A 27,564-nucleotide genomic window follows, 5' to 3' on the forward strand; every position below is an offset into this window, starting at 1 on the left:
TTTTTTTTTCTTAAACGAAAGAACGTTCGAAGTAAAATCTCAGAGAAATAATCGTGCGAATATAGTAGATATATTAGAATATATACGGTCAAACGTGAAGAATTTTTGATTCACTCGATGTCACTCACAATAACTTTACGTTATTGGAAATATAAAATCGATTATAAATGTCTGATATCATTTTGATTATTCATATATGAATGTTTTATTCACAGTATATACCTATGAATATTACAAATAATTGTTTTTTCTTTCTAATAGTAAGATAAGATTTTTTATATCATCGAATTTAAAATGACGTTCGAATTTAAAAACGTTCGACATAACTTTTAATTTTATCATTACAGAGTTTAAATCAAACGATAGTCTTCAAAAACTCGCGTGTTAATTAATCGATCGATATTTAATTTCGTTGTATAGTAATGACTTAAAGAATGATCATTGTTTAACGACAATTTTGTTGGATTTAAAAAATTAAATTCATTCGAAAAACTTTGTTTTCGAAAGAACAAAACAAAAGAGAGAGAGAGAGAGAGAGAAAAGAGTAGAAATCGCGTAACAACTCAGACAATTTTTTTGTTCTTCCTGCAAGGAATTCGCCGACAAACTCCTTTGTCTTTTTCAAACTTTCTGCTACGATTACCGAGGAGCTACGGTACTAATGCTTTCCAATCATGGGATTATCCCTACGTCCGTAGGGACAATCAGGAAAAGATACGCGGCCTCCTGTAATACGAAAGTCTGTAGCGAAGGGGAACGAGAGGAATGGTACGGGGTAGACCGGCTGTCAATCATTCGTGGGGTAGACTACCAATTTCTTCGCTTATAATTTCTGATGATTTCTTCGGACCGAGCGAACTGGCGCGGTCAGCCTCGTCCCATCTCTCTCTTTCTCTCTCTCTGTCTCTCTGTCTCTCTCTCTCTCTCTCTCTTTCTCTCTCTCTCTCTCTCTATCTCTCTCTCTCTCTTTCTCTCTCTCTCTTTCTTTTTCTTTCCTCACTACGAAAATCATCATAAGAAGGTAATTGCGCCGATCACGTACCAGCAGCTTGTATTTATCCTTTTTTCATTATAATAACAATGTAACGCGCGCCATAGCTCGAGTCTGGAAGTCGGGGTAATCATTGGTTCGACACACGGCTAAGGCCGATATATTTTTGCTGTTCGATACATATTCCAAGCCAATTAGCTGAAGGTAAGAGGGGTGGATATGGGGAAGACATCCTCCGGCTTCTCTCTTCTTGGATTCACGCATGTAACTTAAATGCTTTACGGTCGAAGGTCGACAAATTTACAATTCAGCTATAGGTATTATTTTACCTTGAAAACATGAACGATATATTTCATGCTATTTATTAAAAAGAAAAAAAAGAACAAAACAAAACAAAAAAAGAGAAGAAAAAATGGAGAAAAATAATAATAATAATAAAAAAATGACAAAATACCTATCGATACATCTCAAATCGTTTATTTGCAATTTTTCTCGGATGATAATAAAATTATATTCCTTTCTGTTTATCCTCGTAAAATCTTTATAATTTTCGATTTGATTGAACCGTCAAATACTTCTCTCATCTTTATTCGTTTAATCATATTATTTTACAATCGAAATTAATATTCATAAAATTATACATTTTTCAATGCCCGACTTCTAATAACGAAAAGACACGCGTATTTCGTTATATTTTTATAATATATCCAAATACACTTTATGTATTCAGAGATTAAAAAGAAAAAGATAAAGAAAAAAAAATATATAGGAATATAGAAAATATTCGTTTTTTTTTTAGGAAATACATATCGTTCCTTCATAAATGATACACATCAATAAGATTGGTTGAAAATATTTATGCGATAATCGATCTAATTGTAAAATGAGGTCGAAAGAAATTTTTTTACGTGTTACATAAGAAATAAGTTTCTTTGATTTCATGAGAAATAAATCGCGCGAACTTCGGACCACACAAGTTAGTATTGATATCTTTGAACAACTTGAAATACGTATCACGCTTAATGCATTCATGAAAATTATTTGTTCAACATAATAAGAAAGAATTTTTTTTCGTAATCTCTCAAGTTGTTATTAATACTTACATTTACATACTATTTACTTACTTATTTATTTATTTACTTACTTACTTACTTACTTTACTTACTTTACTTACTTACGTGCCTACGGTACGCATTCGTTTCATATTCCAATGTGAACTGTGAACGTTCACGAATGGTAAGGTAAAGCGACTTGTGTATGTACAGTCGAGGGAGTAATATACCTACATAGAACAAGTAATTATTCATAGCACGCAATTACCAGCAATATGCGCGCTCCTATGTCGTTGGCAACGTTCAAGTTCTGGTATCGTTGCATCAATAGCGGCACTAGTTGCAGTCTTGATTGCGGCTTTACGTTTGAAAACAATCTATTTATCTAATTAAGTCTCACTTTTGTATTGTTACCGACGCCATATTGGTTCTCTCTATTCTTTCTCTTTCTTTTCCCTTTTTCCTCATATCCCCCCCTCCGTCATATTTTCCTCTGCTTTTTTCTCTCTCTCTCTCTCTCTCTCTCTCTCTTTCTCCATTTCGTTCCTTCTTTTTTCTTGTATGCTTTAGCCATTATAATTACAAGGAGCCATTATTTTTAATACGGCACGGAATAGCGATACACCGGTATAGATATGGTATTCCTTTTTTCCAACTTTTCAAACTTTGTCAGGTTTTTTTTCTTTCTTTCTTTCTTTCTTCTTCTTCTTCTACTTTTTTTTCCTTTTCTTTCTTTTCTTTTTTATTTTTATTCAAACGACAAATTTCCAAGAAATTTTATCACAAGTCGTTGTCGCGACGAATTCGCGAGTACGATATCAACGATCTCCTCTAACTTTTTCCACATTTTAGTTTTGTTTTTTCTTTTTATCCCCGTTAAGTAACATGAATCATTTTTTTTTCTTTCTTATTTCTTCTTCTTCTTTTTTTTTTTCTTGTTGTCGTTTTATAGAAAATTTATCGATCACCTATGGATTTGTTTATCTCCACGATTGCAGCATGTCGCATGTTTATGCTTCTTTTTATTTCTTTTTCTTTTTTATATTTCAATTATCAATTATCGACGAGTATCAATGTGGTTCGGATGAATTATGTAAATTCTATTGTTAATTCTATGCCTTTGTGACAATCCTGATTGTTTAATGAACTGGATTGTTGAATGATGCTGTACATTTCACATTTTTTTTTTTGAATCAAATATTTTTTTGTTTGTCATTCTAATATCCTACGTTAAATATATAGATCATTGAATTAACGAGAATAAAAATAATCATTAAAATTTTGTGATATTCAGTACGAATACATTGTGATAACAAAAATATTCAGGACAAAAGCGATAATATCAAAAAGATATCGAGTAATAAATAATATCGAGAAATTTTAAAGGATTCATCATTTCAATGATTTAAAGGAATGATCGTGAATACGATAATAGATCTTAGATTTCTTAGGTAATGATTTTTAATAGAAAAAACAAAAAAAAAAAATCTGACAAAAGTGTTATTTATTCCGATATAAAATAATCAATTTATTTTAGAAAATTTCGAGTTTACCTATTGTACCAATCTAATATAAAAAATAGATATAATTCTAACGACGAACACCTTTCTGATTATATTTTTTATATAATTTATATAATACAAATTAATGACAATCTAAAACTTTTATTAATCTATAAATTAATGACAAATTGATCGAGAAACAAGGAAGAAACTGTTTATTCGAAGATGCGATGAGCCGAGAATTCTGTGACGTAATAAAGTAGGTACGTACTTAAACATCGGCGAGATAACGGAATTGGACGATTGAACGATCTGAGAAGATAAGAGCGAATAAGGTTAATTAATGTCGTCTAAAAATGCGACCTGAATATATATCGTAGATGTAACTATTCTACGACTTTCTTGAATTCTCGAAGGGACAGTTACAAATTCTTCTTCTTCTTCTTCTTCTTCTTACGATTCGTTACAGTTTTCTTACAAGATGCGAGACTATGCAATGCAAGTTAAATTAATTCGTGCTAAAAAGGGAGATAGTGGACGTGCTGCATCCGCTCTTTGTCGGACATGGAAAAACATCAAAGGTCCATTTGCCGACGGTACTTAACGAATAAAATTATCGTACTTACTTTACTAATTTATTAAAAAAATATTATTTTTTCTCGTCAATATGCAATATCATTGAGAATATTTTTTACAATTTTGAATTAACGAGAAAATTAATGATATCGATAGATCGAAAACTTTTCACGTGTTAATACTACAAAAATTGAATATATATATATATATATATATATATATATATATATATATACATATATATAGATAAATTATGCATTCATGTGTGTGCGTGTGTGCGTGTGTATATGTATATTTTTTCCTCTTCCTCTTCCTCTCTCTTTCTCTCTCTCTCTCTCTCTCTCTCTCTCTCTCTCTCTCTCTATTTATTAAACGATGATATTATCAAAGCAGTTTTGTGTTGTAATCTATCTCTTTTCACTATATAACGGACACATTTTGAAAACAAACTATATAAGGTATAGGACGAGTTGCATGTCAGTGATACGTTTCGATCGGTTTCATCGTGTTATAGTTCTTCCTTTTTTCTTTCATTTCTTTTCTTTTTTCTCCTTTTTTTTTTTCGTACCTCCTGTTTCATCCCTTATCGGTGTTATCTCAGTCGTCAGGCACGATCGTCCAAGTGTAGGTACAATCGAGAGTCAAAGTCAGGGATCTCGTTGGTTTCTCGGGGCTGCTGTTTTTTTTCCCTCCCCCTCTCCTTACCCTACCCCACTTCTTTTTTCCTCTTTTCCTTTTTTTTTTCTTTTTTTTTTTTTCATGAACATCACCCTCACACACCAGTTTCTAACCATTGTCACAATCGTTTCAGTCTACGTTTCCTACAACAACGAGGAGATATCGTTCGTGTCTCGTGATCCGATAGCACTCACGAAGCTAGGAGTCTCTTTCTCCTAGCTGGATAAGAATAACGCGACGGCAAAAACGGGCATACGTGTAGGTATAACATATCGTATCTACCTACGACTGACAAACACTTACTTGTACATACGTATGTATATATGTATATATATATATATATATATATATATATATATATATATCTATTTAAATGTATATACATAGTTAGACAGGTAGATGTATATTATGGACGACACAAAATGGTCGTAGATCGTAACGTTTGTCGATCGTCGCCGAGAATCTAGTGGATCGTAACACGTAAATCGAGAATAGGCGGTACGTTGCGTTTGAAAACGTTTGCACCTGCTTATCTCCGCGGTATCTTTATATGGTAAACGTTTTCTATATTTATATATATATATATATATATGTGTGTGTGTGTGTGTGTGTGTGTGTGTGTGTGTGTATTTGTTTGTATATATATATCTATATTATATATATATATATATATAATTATGTTACGAGAAGATCACTCGATCATTATTATGATGTTCATAATAGTACCTACTCAGTTATTCAACTTTTCAGTAAAAGAAATTGCTTGGTCTAAGCGTTTTCTCTTTTTTCTTTTTTTTTTTTCTTTTCCTTTTATCTACAAATAAATTTTACCACTATCGTTATCTATAGTTTTACGATATAGTCAATTTTTAGAGTTACATAGGTAGTATATCTTTTCTTTTTTCTTTTTTCTTTTTTTTTTTATCTTTCGTTTAAATTATTAAGTACTATTATCATTGTTATCACGTAATAATTGATATTTATAAAAATGTAACATTTAGACACATACACACACACACACACACACACATCTAATTTAATTTGAGTTCAATTATATATATATTTATATTTTTTTTTTTCGTAATAATCGTTTCATCGGATCCATATGAATTATTATGAATTATAAATTTACAAGAGTTGATTTTTTAATGTATTATAATTAACAAAAGACAACCTATAAATTAGGCATAGTAAAATTGATGTTGACAAAATAAAATAAAAATCATGTTTTAAATAAAAATCCTAAATTAAATATCGTATTAACGCGGTGTCTCGAATAATATTGAAATAATTTTGAATCACGAAAGTGCGTCGATTTAATTAAAAAAATATTAATATTAAATGGAAATTAAATTTTCAATAAATCAAATCGACAACTCTAGATGTTTATCTTTAAAGATATTAATAGATCAAACGTTATATACTTCGATAACTACATAAAATTCTTCATTGAATCGGAAAAAAAAGCTTATGACTTTGATACATAAAAAAAAAAAGGATAATGATATCGTCAATTATAATAAAATTTACAATAATCTCCGAGTTTATCTCTCTTTCTCTTTCTCTCTATCTCTCATCTAACAAACTTTTTATCATTCTTTTATATAAATTCTATACAAAAGAGGGAAATTACGAAATTGAAAAAAAAAGAAGAAAAAAAACAAAAAAAAAAAAATGAAAAACAAAAGAAAAAAAATACAAACAAAAAAAAAAGTAAAAAGAAAAGAATTCGCGACTTGTATCAAAGAAGAAGAAATCCTTGGGTCATCCTTTCGAACTTAAATAGCGGGAGTTTTAATAAGAAGTAAAAAGAAAGCAAGAAGAAGAAAAGGAAGACGATGAGAAGTGAAAGAAGCAGAAGAAGGAAGAAGAAGAAGAAGAAGAAGAAGAAGAAGAAGAAGAAGAAGAAGAAGAAGAAAAAGAAGAAGAAGAAGCAGAGGAGAACAAGACGACGAAGATGATGATGATAATGATGATGATGATGATGATGATGATGAGAGAAAAAGAAGAAGAAGGATAAAGAAGAGAAAAGAAGCAGAGAATCTGGAAGTATGTTCTGCCGATCGGTATCGTCTCGTTCGTGGGTTTTGCGGTTAGGTTGGTTGTAGCGCCATGCTGGCATTACGATTGGTCGATTCTGGAAGGTTTCTGGGCGTGGTTAGAATTCAGAGTGGGGTTTAAGAACAAAGGGTTGGTTATCGTGGATTGTAGGCGGTAACTATGAAGGCTGTTTTCTCTCTCTTTCTCTTTCTCTCTTTCTCTCCCTTCTCTCTCTCCCTCTCTTTCTCCCTCTTTCTATTTCTCCCTCTTCCTCTCCCACTCTCTCTCTCTCTCCCTTTCTGTTTCTCTCGCTCTTTCTCTCTCTCTCTCTCACTGTCACTCTCACTCTCTCTTTCTCACTTAACTCACCACTACATTGAAGGACAGCTTCGTTCCGATCTATGCCACGCTCTCGTACGCTACCGCCGGCAGGCCTCGGCAGTACACGAGCCGCTTCTCCGAAGCGAGCACCGCATCGTGTTTTCGCGCCTCGGCCGCTTTCCGAGCGCGAGACGAAACTATACGAAAGCTAATCGACGACGTGCTTCATTATTTCGAGAAAAGCTACCCACCCCCTCCCCTCTACCCCGTATCGACGATCGCGTCATTTCTCACGCTATTTTACATACACCTGGTTGTCGATAAATATATATATATATATATACATATACATATACATATATACATATTTATACGTACGTAAATACTTTGATATATTATCTTTGATACATCATCGATACATCTCATTGATAAATACCTACATTCGTGTGTACGTACATTTGGATATCATATATATATATATACATATATATATATATATATGTGTGTGTATACATATCTGTATACATATATATTTATATATATTAATAATTTTTTGTTTTCGTTGTCACGTTTCCTTCGTTATTATTTTTCTTTTCTTTTTTCTATATTTTCCCTTTTCATTTCTATTTTCTCTTTTTTTTTCTTCGTCTTTTTCCTCCCTTTATAATCCTACCATTCATTGGACCATTTATTTGCGAATAGCCGCGCAAGCGAGTGTTATGCAAGCGTTGTGTATGAGCCGGGATAGGAAAAAGGAAGAAAAGGAAGAGGAGGACGAGGAGGAGGAGGAAGAAGAAGACGAGGACGAGGAAGAGGAGGAGAAGGAGCGTAGATGAGAGAGAGAAAGAGAGAGAGAGAGAGAGAGAGAGAGAGAGAGAGCAAGAGAGAGAAAAGATCAAGATCGTTTTTCGTCAAGTCACGTGACGTGCGAGGAACTTCCTCAAGAGATACCAAGTCAAAGTCTTCTTGTTTCGAAGGGTTGTCATTGAATGACATATCAATAAACGGATGTTACGTAAATGAATTACGACAATTTTCATTTTGCAAAGTTCTTTTCTAATGGATGATTTAGTGAAAATAAAACGGGAAACTTACGTTCGCAACTTAGTGACCTTACGTTGTGGATCTACGCGAGCCATGAGGATAGAATCTAATCTAATTATCGGCGTAACAAGGGAAAAGACAAAATAAATAGAGAAAATACATCGATATCTCGATTCCCATAGTGATTGTTTAAAAAAGTGAGATTGTTCATTAAACGATTGCGACGTCGGGGAAAAACTACTACAGGATGATAATTCGATCGTCTCGCTGGAGGTGGTGGGAGTGTAACGCGAGTTTTTTTTAATAAACATTGTATCATCGGAGCTTGAGCTTTTTCTTTTTTAATTTATCTCGTTTTGCGGGGAGGGGGGTGTGGAAAGATATCGTGAAGTGGTTCATCTATCTTTAAAGCTTTTTCATTAATTTAATAAATTAACAAAAAAAAAAAAAAAAACAAAGAACAAGGAAATAATACGAATTAGATTTAAGATTCTAAGGATTATTAGAAGACGAATAAAAAAGAAATAAAAAAAAACAGAGAGAGAGAGAGAGAAAGAGAGAGAGAGAGAGAGAGAGAGAGAGAGAGAGAGAGAGAGAGAGGGTGTATCAACGGATAGTAAAACGGCAGCTGCTGGCGAACTATCATGCTCGACGAGTTCCGTCGAGGATGACGTAGTGTCGAGCGGAAGCAAGGGGCGTTACGGTTTGCACGGTGTACGCGCTGGATAGAACCGCCTCGGCGGGGTTAGGGGTGGTTGGGGGTGGCGGTGGAGTAAGTAGCAGCAGCAACAGCAGCAGCAACAGCAATAGCAGCGGTGGAGGAGGGGGAGGAGGGGGAGGAGGAGGAGGAGGAGGGTGCGGTGGTGGTGTAGGTGGTGTAGGAGGTGGTGTAGGTGGTGGTGGTGTCACGGCACCTAGCCTGATAAACGTCTGTGGACCACCCGGAACATCCCTTGCACCGCCGACGGATTACGCGACGGCTGCGGCTGCGGCTGCGGCGGCAGCGGCAGCGGCGGCTGCAGCAGCAGCGGCATGTTATCCCACGGGATCAACGCTCCCACTTTCTACGTCGCAGCAACACCCACAATCACATGTCGTTGATACCACGATGACACCAACGTCAGCACCTGTGCCGACTCCGACATCGGCGTCGGGCCCTAATAATCCTGTCGCCATGAGCCAACTTGGGACCGTCTATGCTACCAAAAGAAGACGACGTAATGGCAAGAGGTTTGTAATCTTTAGCGCACTAATGTGCATACTAATATCTCTAATTAATCGAGAAATGTTCGGGAGGGGGAGAGGGAAAAAGGGGTAAAGTGATTCGTCATAACGTTCGTATTGGTCTTTGAAACATCGACTTTTCTTTTTTTTCTTTCTTCTTATTTTTCTCTTTTTTTTTTCTTCTTTTCTTCCATTTTTTTTTTTAATGCGTTATAATGCACCATCACGTATATAGAATAAAAAAGAATAAAGAGATCAGATAAGTTTAAATGAATAAAGAACAAATGATTATCATTTGATAATCATACTAATTCATAGAGAAACGTGAAAACCATAGTAACGTGCAATACACGTAAATATAAATGTCGTTCCGATTCAAGGATTCATCGGAACTAATCGTTTTCGTTTTATTTTCAATTTCTATTTTTTATTTTTTTATTTATTTATTTATTTATTTATTTTTTTCTTTTTATCCCTCCTCCACCTTCCCATCAGTTCAGTTTTACAAACTATAGTTATAGTCAGAGCAGTATAGCAATCGTGTCAATGAAACCAAGAATGATACCGGCTACTCACGTGCAGTTTAATCGTTCGAAGGGACGATAGCACCGAGTATCGTGATCGTCTGCATAAATCATGCGTGACTTCGAAGGTGTTAATGGAAGAGAGAGCTCGACTGCTCGCGCGTAGATAGGTAATTGTATCCATTTAGAGACGTTTCTAAAGACATTAGACAGTCGTTAATCGACGACGACTAACATACGCTAGGTATTCACTATCTACATGATTTTTTTAATTCTTTCTTTTATTTATTCATTTGTTTATTTATCTTCTTTCTTTTTCTTCTTTTTTTTTTCTTTTTTTTTTTTTTTTTTAAGGACAATTTCCAATTATTAATTCTACGACATTCAGAATCAATCAACGAACTTACGTTTTTTAATATTTATTATTTAATGTCTACGTACTCACACACAGACACATATATATATATATATATATATATATATATACATTTGTTTAATTATTATTAAACCTTATTACTTTGATCGAGCATCAGTACTATCAATCACAAATATTTTTTTCGTTTTCTTTTAATAAACCCTCTCTTACTGAGATAAACAATTATCTTAAAGAAAAAAGAAAAAAAAAAAGAAAAAGATATTACGTAGTATTTTCTTAACAAAATTTTCTTAATTAAAATTTATGAAAATCTCTTGGAAGTTGGCAGTCGCACGTGCGCGCGCACCACAAACACACATATACACGTGCTATGATATTTTTGAAAAGGGATAAGTCTTTTCGATTTGACGATGATGTTCGATCGAGTCGAACATTTTTTTTTCTTTTTTTTTTTCTTTTTTTTTTCTTTTTTTTTTTTTTTATATAAAATTAATTGACGAACCTGACGATTTTAAATGTCCACTAATCTAAATGTCTTTTTTTCTCTTTTTCTTTTTCTTTTTTTTTCTTTTTTCCTCTTCTTCTCTCCTCTCGAATGTCGTAGAAATTTACTCGCGTGATAATTGTCGTTTGAGAAATTCAAGTAATCTACGGCAGGTCGAGTAAAATCCTTTAATCCTTTAGCAACGATATCTACCCATCGTCTTTCTCATCGGTTTATTATTATCTTCCTTTTATATTTATTGTTATCATACGTACGTTTACTTACTCTACGTTCGTGCAAACACGTGCTTCTCGTACGGTCGGTAGAACGAAAGCACGTGCTTTATAAATCGAAGGAATTACACGTACACCCTCGTGCGTATCGAACGAAAGAAGATACGTTCGTGTAGAGTCGGATACTAAAGTTAAGCCGACGGCAACATAATGCGCGCTTGATTACGAAGGAATGGGAAATTAAACGTTGGAATAAATTTTCTAGAAATTTTTCCACCTTGGTTCTATGTCTGCCTCTTTCTCTCCTTCTCTTTTCTTTATTTTTTTTTTCTTTCTTTCTCCGCCGCCCCCGCCCCCCCCCATTTTTCCTCTTTTCGAAACTGTCGAGATATGAAAACTGGAGGGAGGGGGCGATTATATATATATATATATATATATATATATATATATATATATATGTATATATATATAAGAAGAGAAGACGTTTTGAACGAAAAAAAATTTAAATATAATAATTTTTTTTTAAATGAGTTTCGATTTAATTGAACAAAATTTATTTTCTTAATAGCCAAAAGAAAAGATCGATCTTGGTTTATTAATAATAACAATTTTATAAACTTCATTCGTAATAATAAGAACAAATCAATGATGTTACATCGAATCCATTATTCGAAATATTTCTATTTTATTTCACGAACATAGTGAGTAGAATTAACACGTAACCATCAATGCACGTAAACTACATACCTTGTTACTTATAGACCTAAGTAAGTACTTATTTGTTTGCTTATTTGTTTACCTATGATTGGAACTTTTTTTCTTTTTTTTTTTTTTTTTTTTTTTTTTATAAATTTGACTACGTCAAAGAATCGTTCCAAAGGATGGTTATCTCGTTTAAGAAGTTATCCTGTCGAGGATACATTGGTAAAGAGAGCTCTAGTTCGTGATCTCTCAGGGATCACGAAGGATCGTAATGGAGTTTTAAACGGTCTTTGGAGGTGTAGGTACTCTAGAGGCAACGGATCGTCGATCCTTTTTCTTTCTTCTCTTACCTTATAGTTCGGCTTTCGTTTGATACGCTAAAGAAGAAAGGGAAGAAGAGATAGTCCAGACGTATTCCATCCAATGGGGGAAATGCCTCGAGGCATTTCTACATCACTGATTCATCTTTTGCTTCCTCTGTTCCCTTCGTTTTACATCGAGGCGTCGATCTTAGAAGGAGTTCTTACCCTGGGGCCATAAGGAACTTCGATCGAAACGTTTGCCCTTTTCGAAAGGATAGACTAGTGATTTTCCCGTCAACGAGGAACACAATATTTGATCTTTCTTGCGAGAAATTCGTTACGTAAAAAAAAAAAGAAACAAAAAGAGAAAAGAAGAAGAAAAAAAGAAGAGATAAAGACCGAGAGAGAGAGAGAGAGAGAGAGAGAGAGAGAGAGAGAGAGAGAGAGAGGGAGAAAAGAAAAAGAAAAGAAATACGGATTCAATTGCAGAATATAGAAGAGAAAATCGTAGATAGGAAATGTTTCGTTTTTTCTTCTTCTTCTTCTTCTTCTTCTAATTTTTCTTTCTTCCCTTTTCTTTTCGTTGCGAATGACAATGAAGGAAGATTTATCTTTAACGATCCCGCGGTATTTGGTTGTAACGAGGGCAACACCAGAGTTTCCCTAAAATTTTCGATGGTTCGAGGAAGAAGTTGCCTTGCGATGCACGCCGCGCTCTTGCCGTTGCCTAATGACAGCAGCTTCTATAATTTGGAGTTTTTGAACGAACGGCTAAATTACCGGCGAACCAAGGGATTACTGTTATTACACGCGGCCGCGGACTCAGTCGAAAGCTGATTATACTTTAGTCAGTCTCTCTCTTGATCTTGACTCTCGTTCGACTGTCAGCTTCGCTCTCGTTCGCCCTTCTCGATCTTACAAGGGACGACGGCACGAGAAACGACGAGGGCCCTTAACTTTAATTCCAATTTTCTGTGATCGTCGAAACGATTCGTTAATCTACCTTGCAAATACTATTTTCTTTCATTTCTTTTTTCCTATCACTCCACCCTCTCCTCCCCCTCCCCTCCCACATGCCCCCTCCCCCGACTACCTACTCCCACTTTCTTCTCCATCGATGTTCCAATCTTTGTCCTTTAAATTATCAATTTTATTATCATTTTACGTCGCACGCGCTTTAACTTCGATTAAAGTCGGACATATTGAAATTTATCATATTTGCATTGAAAATATCTTTTCGCGATCGATCACATCCCATGCATTCGTCCATTTAAATCTTTTTCTTTCTGAAATTTCTTCAATATCCTAATGGATACATAGATAAACATAATTTTCCGGTTAATTTCGAAGGGTTTTAAGGTTCCAATGAGCCAATTGAAATTGTATATCTATCGTCGGATGGTATTTCGAGTCATTAAAACGAGAGAACACTTAAAACTCTTGTGGCGCAGCGTAGTAGCCCGATCATTCTCATTCCATGGACGCGCGGTCGGCCACGTTTTGGCTGATTAGTTCTTAAGTAATTGCCGTGCATCCTTATGACCTTATAACGTGAGTTTATAGCCTTGTAATGAACCTGCTTCCAAAGACGTTAGCCTCGCTTAAACCGAACTTGCTGCTGTTATACGCTTACCATAAGATACATATTACGGTTCGCCGTGCTCATATCGATTTTCAAAAAAAAATAAAAAAATAAAACAATAAAATCGTTCACTGTCGCCAATCGGCGATGGCGTTACGCAAAATGATCTTGTACCCATTGTTATTATTATTATTATTATTATTATTTTTTTTTTTTTTTTGTTATATTATCTCGAAGGAGCAAACGGTCATTCATGTAGATAATTGTTTACAATCGATGATACTTTTTTTCTTTTATCTATTTCTTTCTTTTCCTTTTTTTCTTTTTCTTCTTTTTTGCTTACTTCGCCTCGGCCCACTTTTTTTGTTTTTCCTTCTTTCCTCTCTCTCTCTCTCTCTCTCTCTCTCTCTCTCTCTCTTTTCTTCGTTACTCTCGCAAAAGAAGAAAAAAAAAAATGAAAAAATGAAATAAGAAAAAAGAAAAAAGAAAAAAGAAGAAGAAAAGAAAGGAAGAAAAAAAAATATGTCGCAGGAAGGTACGAGAGGAGGAGAAGAATTTCATTCTCGGTATTAATCGAGGATATAATTTACCTACTCTTTCCACGTTGCAACGTTGCAGCCTGTAATTTAATAGACTCGCCTTACGTTAGTCAGAGCCACGATGCGTTTCGCCCCGTGTACAGGCATATAGCCGATTCGCGACAAGACCATTACTCGCGGAAGAGTCATAACTCCCGTAACCCGCCGTTCCAAACAGATTTAACACCTCGTATCCAATTATGATTGGTGCTCCATTATGTTTATACCTGTGCGTTTACGTTACTGCTTCCGAAATGAAGATTCCTCTCCCCGCCCCCGCCCTTCCCCCGCCTTTCCACCTTAACCCTTCTCCATCCTAAGGAAATATAATACGCTTACGACAAACACGTTGGAATTCTCAACGAAATCGAATTATCCAATACTTCATAAAAAACATACAAGATCTTATATCAGCACAAATGTCGCATATTTCAATGCGTTTAAATGACGAACAAATAGTTTTTTTTTTTTTCGTGCGAATGAAAAAAACACGAAAAAAAAAGAAAAAAAAAAAAAACAAAAAAAAAAAAAGGGAATGACGCGAGGCGCCATTCTTTCGTTTTATCCTTTATTATTTTTTCTTTCTTTTCTTTTTTTTTCTTTCTTTTTTCTTTTTTCTTTCTTTCTTCTTCATCCTCGACAAAGCCTCTAATCGCGCATTTATTATTTGATATAGAACGATTGTCGATTAATAGGACAATCGTTAGATATTAACGGATATGCACTGGCTATGAAAGTGTAAAAACGTTTCGAGTTGAACGGTGTTGCGTCCGATCTTTTCGGCGTTCCAGAGGAGTGCTGAATGGGCCTCACAGCAAGAAATATCCGTCCTCGTGGTTACGGCAACGTGAATAGAGCCATAACGAAGTGAAATGTGCAGGTGAATTTATGCTCCAGGAACGGAGGAGCCTCTTAGGCAGCCGTTGCTCGAACAGAGAACTCAATAGTAGGTATCGAAGGATCCTTCAAACGAGAAAGAAAGAAAGAAAGAAAGAAAGAGAGAAAGAACTTGGAGAGAAAGAAGAAACGAGTTCGATTTTCTTCGAATGTTTATAACATATACATATGTATGTATATTCATCAGGTTTATCGATAAAAAATAATCAATAGAATCCCGGTGATCATAAAATTTTAGATTATATTAAAAAGACGAGATAAACCATAAAACTACTGATTATAATTAATCATTAGAACGTGAAAATCATTCTTCTGAGACTTTTCAATAAATGACAATAGTTAAAAACGTGAATGAGAATCTTATCGAAATCCATTTAAATTCTTATGGGGATTGGATTAGGGAAGGAGGTGGGGGGCCGGGGGTGGTTAATATCAACGTTGAACATTTTACTCGCGATCACATGTCGCTGAAGAAGTGATAATCTTTGTAGTCTTTGAAATTTCATTCGGAAAGAGGCGGCCCTGTGTGTCGGTTGGCAACGATGTATCTCATCCGGATTTGGGGCCCGGACTCGAGGCAAGCAGGACCGGTACGGCGCTGTGTGTTTAACTATTCAATAATTCATCCCGCCATTCATCACCAACGAAGTGTAAAATTTATCTTATTTTTATGTATTGGCCCCCTCCAGTTCGCCCCCACCATGAATCAAACTCTTATTAGTCTCGATTTGTTTGTTGAGCGTGCGCGCGCGCGCGCTCGATCGCGTTCGGCTAAGATCTCTCTCTCTCTCTCTCTCTCTCTCTCTCTCTCTCTATCTCACACACACACACACACACACACACACACACACACACGATCTTTCTCTATCTATCTTCTCTTTTTCTTCCTTTTATTTTCGTTCTTTTCTCTTTCTCTCTCTTTTTTTTTTTTAAAGTCCTCTTTCTCCAAAAAAAAAAAAAAAGAAGAAGAAGAAAAAACAAAAAAAGGAAAAGGAAAAATAAAAAAGGAAGAAAAAAAGAAATTAAGAGACGAAAGTCTCTATGAAAGTAGACAGTATAAACTTCTCATGTATCGTGTTCGATCGTTTTCTCATAATTTTCGAAGGTCGATAATTAATCATGTCGTTCAGGATAATTTATTCGTTCCTCCTTTTTCATTAAGAAATGGACGAGAGAAGAAGAGGAGTAGGAGGAGGGAGGGGGGAGGAGGGTGCGGGGGGAGGAGGATTAAGAGTGACATAGACGTTTGGTCCTCGATTAGAGAGAGTCACAGGTAGTAAGTAGGTACTTAGATACGTAGATACAACATATATACTTCCGGTGGCAGGAGTTCCAGGGTATATCTCATTGTCATTACGTCACTAGACTCTGTCATTTGCTTTTTTCAAGCATCCGTTTTTCTCACCGCGGGATACACGAGGGGCTTGATGATCGTAATTATAGACGAGCCGTTGTAAAGAAGGCAGGCAGGACGAAAGGACGGACGGACGGACGGACGGACGGACGGACAGTTGGACGGATGGACGGACAAACGGACGAACGGACTGACGGACTGACAAACTCGACGGAGTCTCTAATGCAGCTGCGCACATACGTCCACGCTTGGTGCGATTTGTTTCGACTTTGGCTTCTTGATTTGCTTTAGTTTCGTCTCTCTCTCTCTCTCTCTCTCTCTCTCTCTCTCTTTCTTTCTCTTTCTTTGTTTTTTTCCGTGCGATATCCACGTCGAGTTTTTTTTCCTTCTTATTAATTTTTAACGACAGAGAAAAAAAAGGAGGAAGATGAAGAGAGAGAGAGAGAGAGAGAGAGAGAGATCGTATCTATCAGCGTCCATTAAGATAATAATGAAAATTCAGATGACATTTCAACGTTAACGCTTTGAGATAAATTTCAATGAAATCCTGATTTTCCTTTCTTTTTTTTTTTTTTTTTTTTATTGCAAAATAAAATTCAAATTTTTATAAGCGGTGCATAGAATGAAATAGAGAAAGAGGGAAAAAGAGAGAAAGAGAAAGAGAGAGACAAAGAAAAATTGAAGGTAGGCGTCAGAATCCTCAACGTCAGGTTCCTCGTTGCATCCCGTCATTTCGCTATCCGCTCGTTTCGGCAGAATTTGCATTTCAAGCAACGCAAAATTGGGCGGCGCAAAGATAGAGCTAATGCTCGCGGGGCGGTCCGCAGCGCCGTGTAAAGACAGGGTATACCTGACAATTCCGGCTTCATCATCGTCTACGCGCTTTCACATCGACTTTTCATTTTCTTCTGCATCGGGTAAACGAATATAAGACGGACGGGATGGACGGACGCTCGATGGTTCTTTCGAATTTGCCCGAAGCCATTACGAATTACCGAATTACGAGAATTACGTATCGGAAGTATGGTTAAAAATCAATTTGTCCGAGGGATTTGTAAGATAGATCTCTCTCTCTCTCTCTCTATCGTCGTATATTTACGGTTTTTAACATAGTATTCGCTTTAGTTTTGCGCGGGTGAGTTTGGATTTGGAAATTTGATCCGAAAAAAGAAAGAAAAGAAAAGAAAAAAAAAAAGAAACTGAAGGAAACAAAAAAAATATAGCGCTACCCTATACGTTTTCGCGCGCTTTTTCTTTTCATGGATAGTAAGGTTATATGTCGAACTGATCAGTAGTATATTATTAGCTTGCCTAGAGGTTAGCTTCGAAGATTACACGTCTGCGATCGAGTTTCGTCTCTCTCTCTATTTCTCTCTCTCTCTCTCTCTCTCTCTCTCTCTCTCTCTTGCTCGCGCTATCTCTTTTTCTCTCTCTCTCTTTCTCTCTGTCTCTCTCTCTCTCTCTCTCTCTCTCTCTCTCTCTCTCTCTTTCTCCCACTATCGCGAATTAGTAAAAACAGATTCTATCCCAAATTTACATATCTACATATCAACATAGATATATTCCGCAACGACGAGCACAACTCCGATCGATGACGATGACGTTCGTTCATCCATAAGTTTTAGCATCGTATAGCAATATCCTGTAGGGTACCTTTATCGCTCAACTCAGTGATCGATGCTACTCGTTTGAAAAATCGTTTACTTTTAAGAATAATCGGTAGACGCGGTTTGCAACCTGATAGTCGTATCCGTGGTATGTATGTGTGTGTATATATATGTATGTATGTATGTATGTATGTATGTATGTATGTATGTGTATGTATGTATGTGTGTATGTGTGTATGTGTGTTTGCGCTCGCTCGCGATGTGACCGATCCAGTGTTGCCATTTTAGAAGTTTTCCCGCCTGGAGTTCTCTCTTTTTCGAGAAATCCAAGGGATTTCAGTATTCATCCGATAAACTGGAAATGTTCCTTGAAATTGTAGTTACTATCATGGAAGTAACTTATTTCAATACCATATCAAGCTATTTGATATTTTATATACAATATATATACATATATATTATATAGAATATATATATATATATATATATATATATCATAATTATATATATATATATATACATATATATTCTTTTTTTTTCTTAATTTTTATTTTCCCTTTAGTCGGGATTTTTACATCTTTTGACTTAGTTACCGACGATATAAACGGTGCAAATTGTATGATATCAAACTAACGCGTCGTTGCCCCTCACTGTTTTCCAAGATGGCGGATGTATGCTCGTTTTCTCTACTACCATTCGGTGCACGGCTCCGCCAATTGGATACGTCCGGTCTCCCGGTCCGAACGAAGGTGTTCGATCGATGTGGAAGTTTTAAACGTGAGCGACGATCCGCGTCGAAATAGATTAGTCTCGGGGAATGAACGATTTATCAAAATATGAAAGAAAAAGAAAAAAGAAAAAAAGAAAAAGAAAAAGGAAAAAAAAAGGAAAAGAAATAAAAAGAAACAAAAAAAAAACTCATCCAACATTACGCGATGTCGATTATTATTATTTCGATTTACGATCACTTTTAGTTCGATCATTGGTATCCGTTGATTAAAGACGACGGCCATTTTACCGGAGCCATATTGATTTAATTCGTAAGTATTTACTTAATGTATTACGACAGGTAACTTGCAAATTTAAGATAATTAATACATGCATATATGTACATACATACATACATACATACATACATACATACATATATATATACATGCATACATATATACATATATATATATGTATACATATGTACATACAAACATACACACGCACAAACATATATATATATATATATATATATATATATATATATATCTTCTAATATTTCTAAAGACTATCAAATCGAATGCGACGAAATCTTAATAAGCCAGTTAAGTTAGATAATAAATGCGACTATTAACAAGATGCGGGAAGCGAGAAAAGTTGGAGATAAAGTATGAAAGGATGTACTGGAGCAAGCAGCTAAGTGGTTACTCGTCTCTATCGCTTTCGTGCGTCCCACACTGTCGCTTGATTTCGATTCACTAACTATACATGTGTGTATGTATGTATGTATGTATGTATGTCTCTGTCTGTCCTTGTCTCTCCGCCTTCCTCTGTACACGTGTAAAGAACAATAAAGGAGTACACGTGCGAACTTGGAAAGGGAGGGATTAGGTAGGTACAAGGCACGAATGCCTTGTCGTTCGTTGTTGTTCTTGTTATTGGCTCGAACTTCGATCGTTCATTTTTCCTTCACGTTACCAACTCCTATTCGTCTCTCTTCTTTTTACGTAGTTATGTTACTTACTTACTTACTTACTTACTCACTTACTTACTTGCTTACACTTAATATACCTATATATATATATATATATATATATATATATATATATATGTATGTATACATACATATTTACTCGTGTATATGTAATACACAAATGAACACATATACGCAGACGCAGATATTCTATGGTGAACATTATAGAATCGTCGAATTCCGCGATTCTTTACATCGCTCGCGTGTGCTCGCACTTGGAAAGTTTCTTACTCGTCTAGACATCGGAATTACTCTCTCTCTCTCTCTCTCTCTCTCTCTCTCTCTCTATTTTTCTTTCTATCTCTTTCTCTCTCGGTTTTTCTTTCTTTCTTTCTCTTTTTCTCGCGCGCTCACGTTCCACGTTTCTACTAGGTATATACTATTTGTTTTGCGAATAGACTATGAAAGTGCTTTGGACGCGTACTAACTTCTTATCGCTTAGGTTCGACGTGAAATCATAATGATATCATTACGACGGACCATACATGCTGGCGCTTGTGGCAGCTATAGTAAATATAACCGATAATAAAACGTTCTGACTATCTATATCTCCGTGATACTATAGCTTCCTTAAATAATAAATATCACCGATCTAGTACTATACTTATACGATTTTGTTGTTATCGTTGTCGTCGTCGTCGTCGTTGTTGTTATTGTTGTTGTTTTTCTTACTAAAGTTGGTTGTCCTAAAGTAGCAACGATTTCTTTCGTGCACGATGTACAAATTTGCGTTGGCGTAGAAGAACTTTTTTTTTCTTTTTTTCTTTTTCTTTTTTTTCTTCTTTTTTTTGTTTTTTTTTTTCTTAAAGCTCTCTGACGAATTAACCAACTTCACGCCTACTTTACTCTGAGAGATCGTTTTTCGTCCACACGAATAAAACATCACGTAATACTTATTTACCTATGTACTTAAGTACTTACCTAAGTACGTATGTATGTGTATATACGTTCAATCGAAAGTAAGACATCAATTTTTTAAACTACATATATATATATATATATACATGTGTTACCGGCGATTACAAATGGAGTATTATATTTACTAGCAAACTTTTTCTCTCCTTTCCTGCATTTCTCTTTCTTTTTCCTCTTTTTTTTCTCTTGTGTTTCTTTTTTTCTTTTTCTTTTTCTTTTTTTTTTTCTCTTTTACATAAGGGTTAAGTAGGTACATAGGTAGATGGGTTAACTCAGATAGGTACTCGATATCGTTTCTCGACTATATAAAAGACTTTATTCTCATATCTCGAACAAGTGTTTGATTTAACGTAAAACGTAACATAACGTAACGTAACGTAACGTAACGTAACGTAATGCAATGTATCGTAAAGATTAATTCGATTAGTTTACCTGATCAAGATCTGACAGGAGAATATATATATATATATATATATCTATTTAGTGAATAGATATATTATATGTCCGTCGCACTACGATGTAAACGTTTACAATCTTGAAACTAAATCGCTATTACTACGAAATTCGTAATATCATATGGTTTCTTTGATATATATATACATATATTTATATATATATATATATATATATATATATATGTATGTATATGTATGTATGTATGTATGTATGTATCATTTAGGTGACCTTCCTTCGAACTCATTACACGATTGTAATAGCACGATTATGTTACATACGTATGTATGTATGTATGTATGCATGCAAAGGTATATGGACGTTTAGTATACACTGCGACATGCTAGTTTTGAACTTTCTTACATTACATATATACATACGTTCGTTCGATCACTTTTCGAATTAACTCATTAGCGCTAATGAGGGAATCTTGAAGTCAATTAAGCACGCAGTGATAATATAAGAGCGATAAGAGAGAAACCAATGAATATGCAAGCTAAATCCACTATACTCGAACACCTGCCATATACTTTTGTATATTTATATTTGAAATCGATGTTGCATGCTCAAAAGATTTTCTTTTCGTTAACTTATAATATAAATATGTATCTATAAATTTATCGAGTTTAATTATTCAATCTTATGTGAGTTTGAATATTAAACAGGAGAAATATTCGCAATGTTTTCATAATTTTGTCAAATCTATATCTAAAACGTACAAGTACCTATTATATGTATACACACACACATATATATATATATATATATATATGTGTGTATATATATACATTCTTATAAATGTTTGATTTGACGTAGACTGCGGATGTAGAAAAACACAAATGAAGGATAAAGGAGGAAGAGTAGAACGTAGGCGTAGATTAGTGTAATTTACATATAAATATATATATATATATATATATATATATAGATATATAGATATAGATATATATATATATATATATATATATATATATATATATATATATATATGTATATATTCGTGTGTAGATGCGGTGTGCATGCGGTTCCATGATTACATTTACAAATAGTTAAAGCCATTAGCGGACACGCGAAACCTCGGGGGTACTAATTTAATCCAGCTCGGTAATTACGAAAGATTCTAACGACCTTCGCCGTCTCGTTTACGTTTTCACGATTGCTCTGCTCTCGGCGCTCCCGTTCATTGACTATACCCAAAAAATGTCGAAAATTTTTCATACATTTTTCTCATGCCAACTCAGAAGTGACGCAAAACTACCTTTAATCTTTCTCTTTCTTAGGTACAATTACACCTTTTTTCTCGGCTACTTAGTTACTTATTTACTTACATATATCATGCAGACATACATACGTACTACATATTATACATACATACATACATTTTCTTTGTTGTATTATTCTTTCTTTACCTTTCTTTCTTTTTCTTTTTCTTTTTTTTTTCTCCTTCTCTCCCTATCTTTCTGACTTCGTCTCTTTCGATCTCGCATGTATCCAAGATCGCAAAAAGGGGGGCAAAATATTTCGCATGGCGGAGTCGTAGATATGGAAATTCAACCTCGTCGTCTCGGTAAAAGAGGATTTATTTCCGAGCTAGGGCATATTAATACTCAAGCCGTATTTCACGCGTCGCTGTTTTACGCGCCTGTGTTTATACCAGTCTCCCTGTGTGCGCATGTATGTTATTATATATAGGTATACATATATAGTGTTATACATTTTACGTATATGGATGTATAGGTGTGTAGGTATATGTTTGTGTGCGCGTGCGTGTATGTGTGTGTGTGTATGCTTTCGCCCGGAAAAACGACACAAATTTATGATGTTGGCTTTTTATATTTGATTATCCTTCCGTTCACTCCTTTCGCCTATGCCATTTTTTTTTCGTTTTTTCTATCCTTTTTTCCTTCTTTCTCTCTTTCCTTCGACCATTTTGTCATTTCGTTAAAAAAATTTTTTGATAACAGTTAACACCCACGTTGTCGGATTATTTTCACGTGACTGCAAATTCAGGCCGCTTGAATCACGTATGGCCCGCATAATATTGAAATTAAATTATACGCGTTTATATGATAATTATGTATCAGCTAATGATATTATGAAGTATTTCATGTTTTATATCATATAAAATAATTACAACGATTTAAATGAAAAGTCGAATACGGGCCCGTCATCCATTGGTGCTCCCTTATCATTTGTTGTATTAAACGTGTTTAAATAAGATTACGATAATTTATTGTCTACAATTTAATACATTTAAGGACGATCCTTTTTTATACGACGTTTTGTCGTTTGGAAAAATATAAAGGGAATGAAAATTGGATAAAGTTTCAAATAAATAAATATAAGATAAATGTAATATAATAATGATTAGGAAATTTGTGATTTAATTCAACGTTGTAATTTAATACAATGTAAATTAACGATGTAATAATTTAAAATAGATTTAAATAATTATAATAGGAAGAATGAAACAAATATAATAATAATATATTGATCGATTATTAAAACTTACGATTTCAACGAATACTTACTGCAGTTTCTAACAATCGAATTATATTCGATAATATTTAATGCTATAGGAATTATTATGTGAAAATTTGTTAGATTAAATCCTTAGACAATTGAAATATTAAATGTGGATGGAAAATATTGAAGTAAAGAAAATTATGCAATCGTTTTATATATATAATACATATATCTGTATAGAAGGTTTATGGAAGGATATTTAGACGCCATATTTTAAAGATAAAAGTTAACAACAAGAAATAGATGCATATAAAATTTATAATTATATGCAAATTTTTAAATTGTTTATAAATATTATGTATAAATAAATAAAAAGAAAAAGAAAAAAAAAATTAACCCTCCCCGTCGGGGAATCGAACCCCGGTCTCCCGCGTGACAGGCGGGGATACTAACCACTATACTAACGAGGATTTTCATACAAAGGTCGTTTTATATATCATTGATAAGCACCTCGCTATATAATTTTCTCTTATTACAATGTAAAACTTCTTACATTATTTAATCGCCAAAGTATAAGAACCTAAACGATATTCGAAATATACAAATCACTATACTTGCAAAGATATTTACATCCGTTAAAAATTTACTATCCAATTTTTACGAGCGCTCGCTCTCGCTTATATTCATAATTAATTATATATAATGTCGTCTTATGTTATATTTTACGTTAAGTCTTTTACAACTCTATTAATATTTTTTAATGTTTCAATATTTTTTTATATTTCAGACAGACTTCACTATTATCAGTATATATTATAGCGATGGAAGAAGGATTATATATATTAAATATTATAGTATATATTATCTTTTTATCTGTTCTTTTATTAATAACACAGTTATAATGATGTCACATTTATTTTCTCTAATTTACTTACAAAAATGTTTGAACGTAAAAAGGAATGATCAAAAGAAAAAAAAAAAAAAGAAGAAAAGAAAATAAATAAAAAATAAAAAAAATTCGAACATAACGAGAATGGGGGAAGAAAAAAAAGAAAGAAAAACATGAGAAATAAAGGAAAAATAAAAGAAATGAAAAATAAGAATGTAAAAATTGAAAAGAGAAAAAAACGAAGAACTTGAAAAGCATACAAGCATGAGTATACAAATATGTAGGTATGCATATATGTGTGTGTGTGTGTGTGCGTGTGTGACTTAAAAGTTATACGTAACATTATAGAAAGTTAATTATTTTCATATTAAGAAAAAAGTAGAAAAAAGTAGAAAAAAGTAGAAAAAAAGGAACATAAGGATTATTGCATGCAAATGATTTATCGCTTATACACCACCTATTACTAAGTTGAAAAAGGAAAGAGCTCGCCTTTTTGATTATCGGATTACCTGTGATTGCTTTTAATGGTGACATTTATCGAAGTCAGAATATTCCTTTTTTCCTAAAGAACCGGATTGTTAGAAAGAGAGAAACAGCGAGAGATAGAGAGAGAGAGAGAGAGAGAGAGAGAGAGAGAGAGAGAGAGAGAGAGAGAGAGAGAGATGGAATGAGAGAAACGGGGGGATGGTTATAACATGGAGCGTCAAGCTAAGGGTGTGCCATGTGATAGCTGACTTATTTTCATTAATCACGTTCGTAGGAACTTACGTGACACCTCTCTTCAGCACGTGACACGAAAGAAGTGACTACCACGAAAAACGTGGCCACTGCCACATCCGCGCACCCTCCACCCCCAACTGCGGCCGCCGCCGCCGCCGCGGCCATGTCGGTCTATAGACATTCGCATAAAGCACACAGAAAACCATCCGCATTCTCTCCGGGGGAATGAGAAGTCGAGAAAAAGGAGTAGTACAAATTACTCACCGTTCTGTTGCCGCGCCCGTTTGATAAATCTACTCAAAATAATGACAAGCTAGATCGTCCGACGTGCTTTTAGAAACTACGTTGGACTTGATATTACAGGAGATTTTTTTTTTTTTTTTTTTTTTTCTTAATTTTTCATTAATTATTTCATTATTTTTATATCGATTTATTTATTTCCTTTTATTTTTTAATTTTTTATTATTTTTTCTCTTTTTTCTTTTTTTCTTTTCTTTTCTTTTTTTTTTTTTTTTTTTTTTTTTTTTTTTTTTTTTTTTCCCATCAATCGATGATCTAACAGGCAAAGGAAAAGTAAAGGTGTGCGATCTTCTCAATTTTTTTTTTCTTTTTCTTTTTCTTTTCGGACGAGGGGAGGAGTGTATTAAGGGAGATTTTTTTCTATTTTTTTCCCCTCTATTTCTTTATTTCTTTATTCATTTCTTTTTTTATCGATCGATCCAAAAAGGAAACAAATAGAAGAAAGTACAATATCTTATTATTTTTTTTCTTTTTTTGGGAAAATCATTAACAAATATTTTCTACATCTGAATCTTTTTTAACACTGGTTCTTTTTTTCTTTTTTTTTTTTTCTTTTTCGATTACGATTCACAATTACACATAGTTTTCTTAACACGTTTTACTTACTTTTACTTACTTTTACTTACTTTTACGCAACCGTAAAAGAACCCAAGTTAATTATCTCGCAGAAAAGTGTAATGTAAATAGACGTTTTTTTCTTTTTTTCTTTTCTTTTTTTTTTTTCATTTTCCATAACATATTAATTTTTCTTTCATGCATTCGTCAAACAAAATATTTATTAATGAATGCATTTCTATATTTTGTTAATTTCTTCACACAAGTTTTATATTTTTTATAAATCAACCCTTAGAGTATTCTTTTTATTTTTTACAAATTTTTTTTGCATCCATCTTCTAAAAAAAGAACCTAGATATATCTAAATAAGTACTTGTATCGTAATCACGTTTTTTTTTTTTTACTTAATTGTTTAAAATTTCATTCGATCGAGTATGCGGTTTAAAGACAAATAAGCACGTTCAATTACAAATTAATACACTCTATCCCTCCTCTTTTACGTTAATAGCTAATAATTTTTTAGCTTTGGAGCATTTTCTTTTTTCTTTTCATTCTTTTCATTTCTTTCTCTAGTGATTATACAAAAAAAAAAAAAAAAAAAAAAAAGAAAAGAAAAAAAAGAGAAAGAAAGAAAAGAAAGACGAACACGTTAAATGAGAAAACATCATAATATAATGACGAGATATCGCACATTAAGTAATCGTATATTCAGTGAGATTCCTCTTAATACACCATGATGTGAACTATAAGACGCGTTTTATGTGAAAATTAGAGACACGCAGGTGTGGCACTTGGCGTATGTAGACAGGCGCACCGTTTCATTAATTGGCTTGTGGTCCCTTCGTTAAAGACCGATAAATATCTGTACGATTAATAAAAAGTACCGGGGCCTTTTTATATACATACGTTGTTACGTATAGTTTTTGAACGGTTAAAGGATCACGTTAAAATGAGAGGAAAGGGAGACGAAACGATGACAAAAAAGAGATAGATCCCATCATCTACCGGAAGTTGGGATAGATGGTCACGATTCGCGAAGTTTGTTCTCTGAGTATGCCTTCGGAGCGTTAACTTCTGGGGTTGTTAAGGGGGGCAAGAAAAAAAAAACACATAAAAGATATTAAAAAAAAAAAAAAAAAAAAAAGAAAAAAAAAGAAGAAAATAATAATACGGAGAAGTAGAAACGAGTGTGTTCTTTAGATGATATCCTTCGTACAGGACGTAAGTGAGTACACAGGTATATTAACGAAAGAAAATATTTGCTATAATAATAACAATAATCGATTGAGATCGTAAATGCAAATCTAAGATGACCGCTGATATTTAATATCTTTTTGACTTAATATATATATATATAAAAAAGAGAAAAAAATGACTCCTCCAAATTGTTTTATGATATCCATTATGAATGTTGACAGAAATAATTAATGTTTCGCGTTTGAGAAAAGATAGGAG

The 27,564-nt window shown here is 34.0% G+C and overlaps 1 protein-coding gene and 1 non-coding gene across 3 annotated transcripts in view; one reads left to right on the top strand and one right to left on the bottom strand.

Moving 5' to 3' along the window:
• Window positions 1-9,092: 9,092 nt before the first annotated feature.
• Window positions 9,093-27,564, top strand: part of LOC124426080 (aryl hydrocarbon receptor protein 1) — a 123,979-nt gene continuing 105,507 nt past the window's right edge. For both annotated transcript variants that reach the window (XM_046967355.1, XM_046967358.1), the window contains exon 1: window positions 9,093-9,434. In XM_046967355.1, the coding sequence (XP_046823311.1) occupies window positions 9,313-9,434 (122 nt within the window). In that variant the 5' untranslated portion in view covers window positions 9,093-9,312. The remainder of the gene's footprint in view (window positions 9,435-27,564) is intronic.
• Trnad-guc lies at window positions 24,044-24,115 on the bottom strand. Its single transcript has one exon. It is a non-coding gene; the product is annotated as a tRNA-Asp (tRNA).

The sequence above is a fragment of the Vespa crabro genome, chromosome 8 (assembly GCF_910589235.1).
Source record: "Vespa crabro chromosome 8, iyVesCrab1.2, whole genome shotgun sequence".
Classification (NCBI taxonomy): Eukaryota; Metazoa; Arthropoda; class Insecta; order Hymenoptera; family Vespidae; genus Vespa; species Vespa crabro.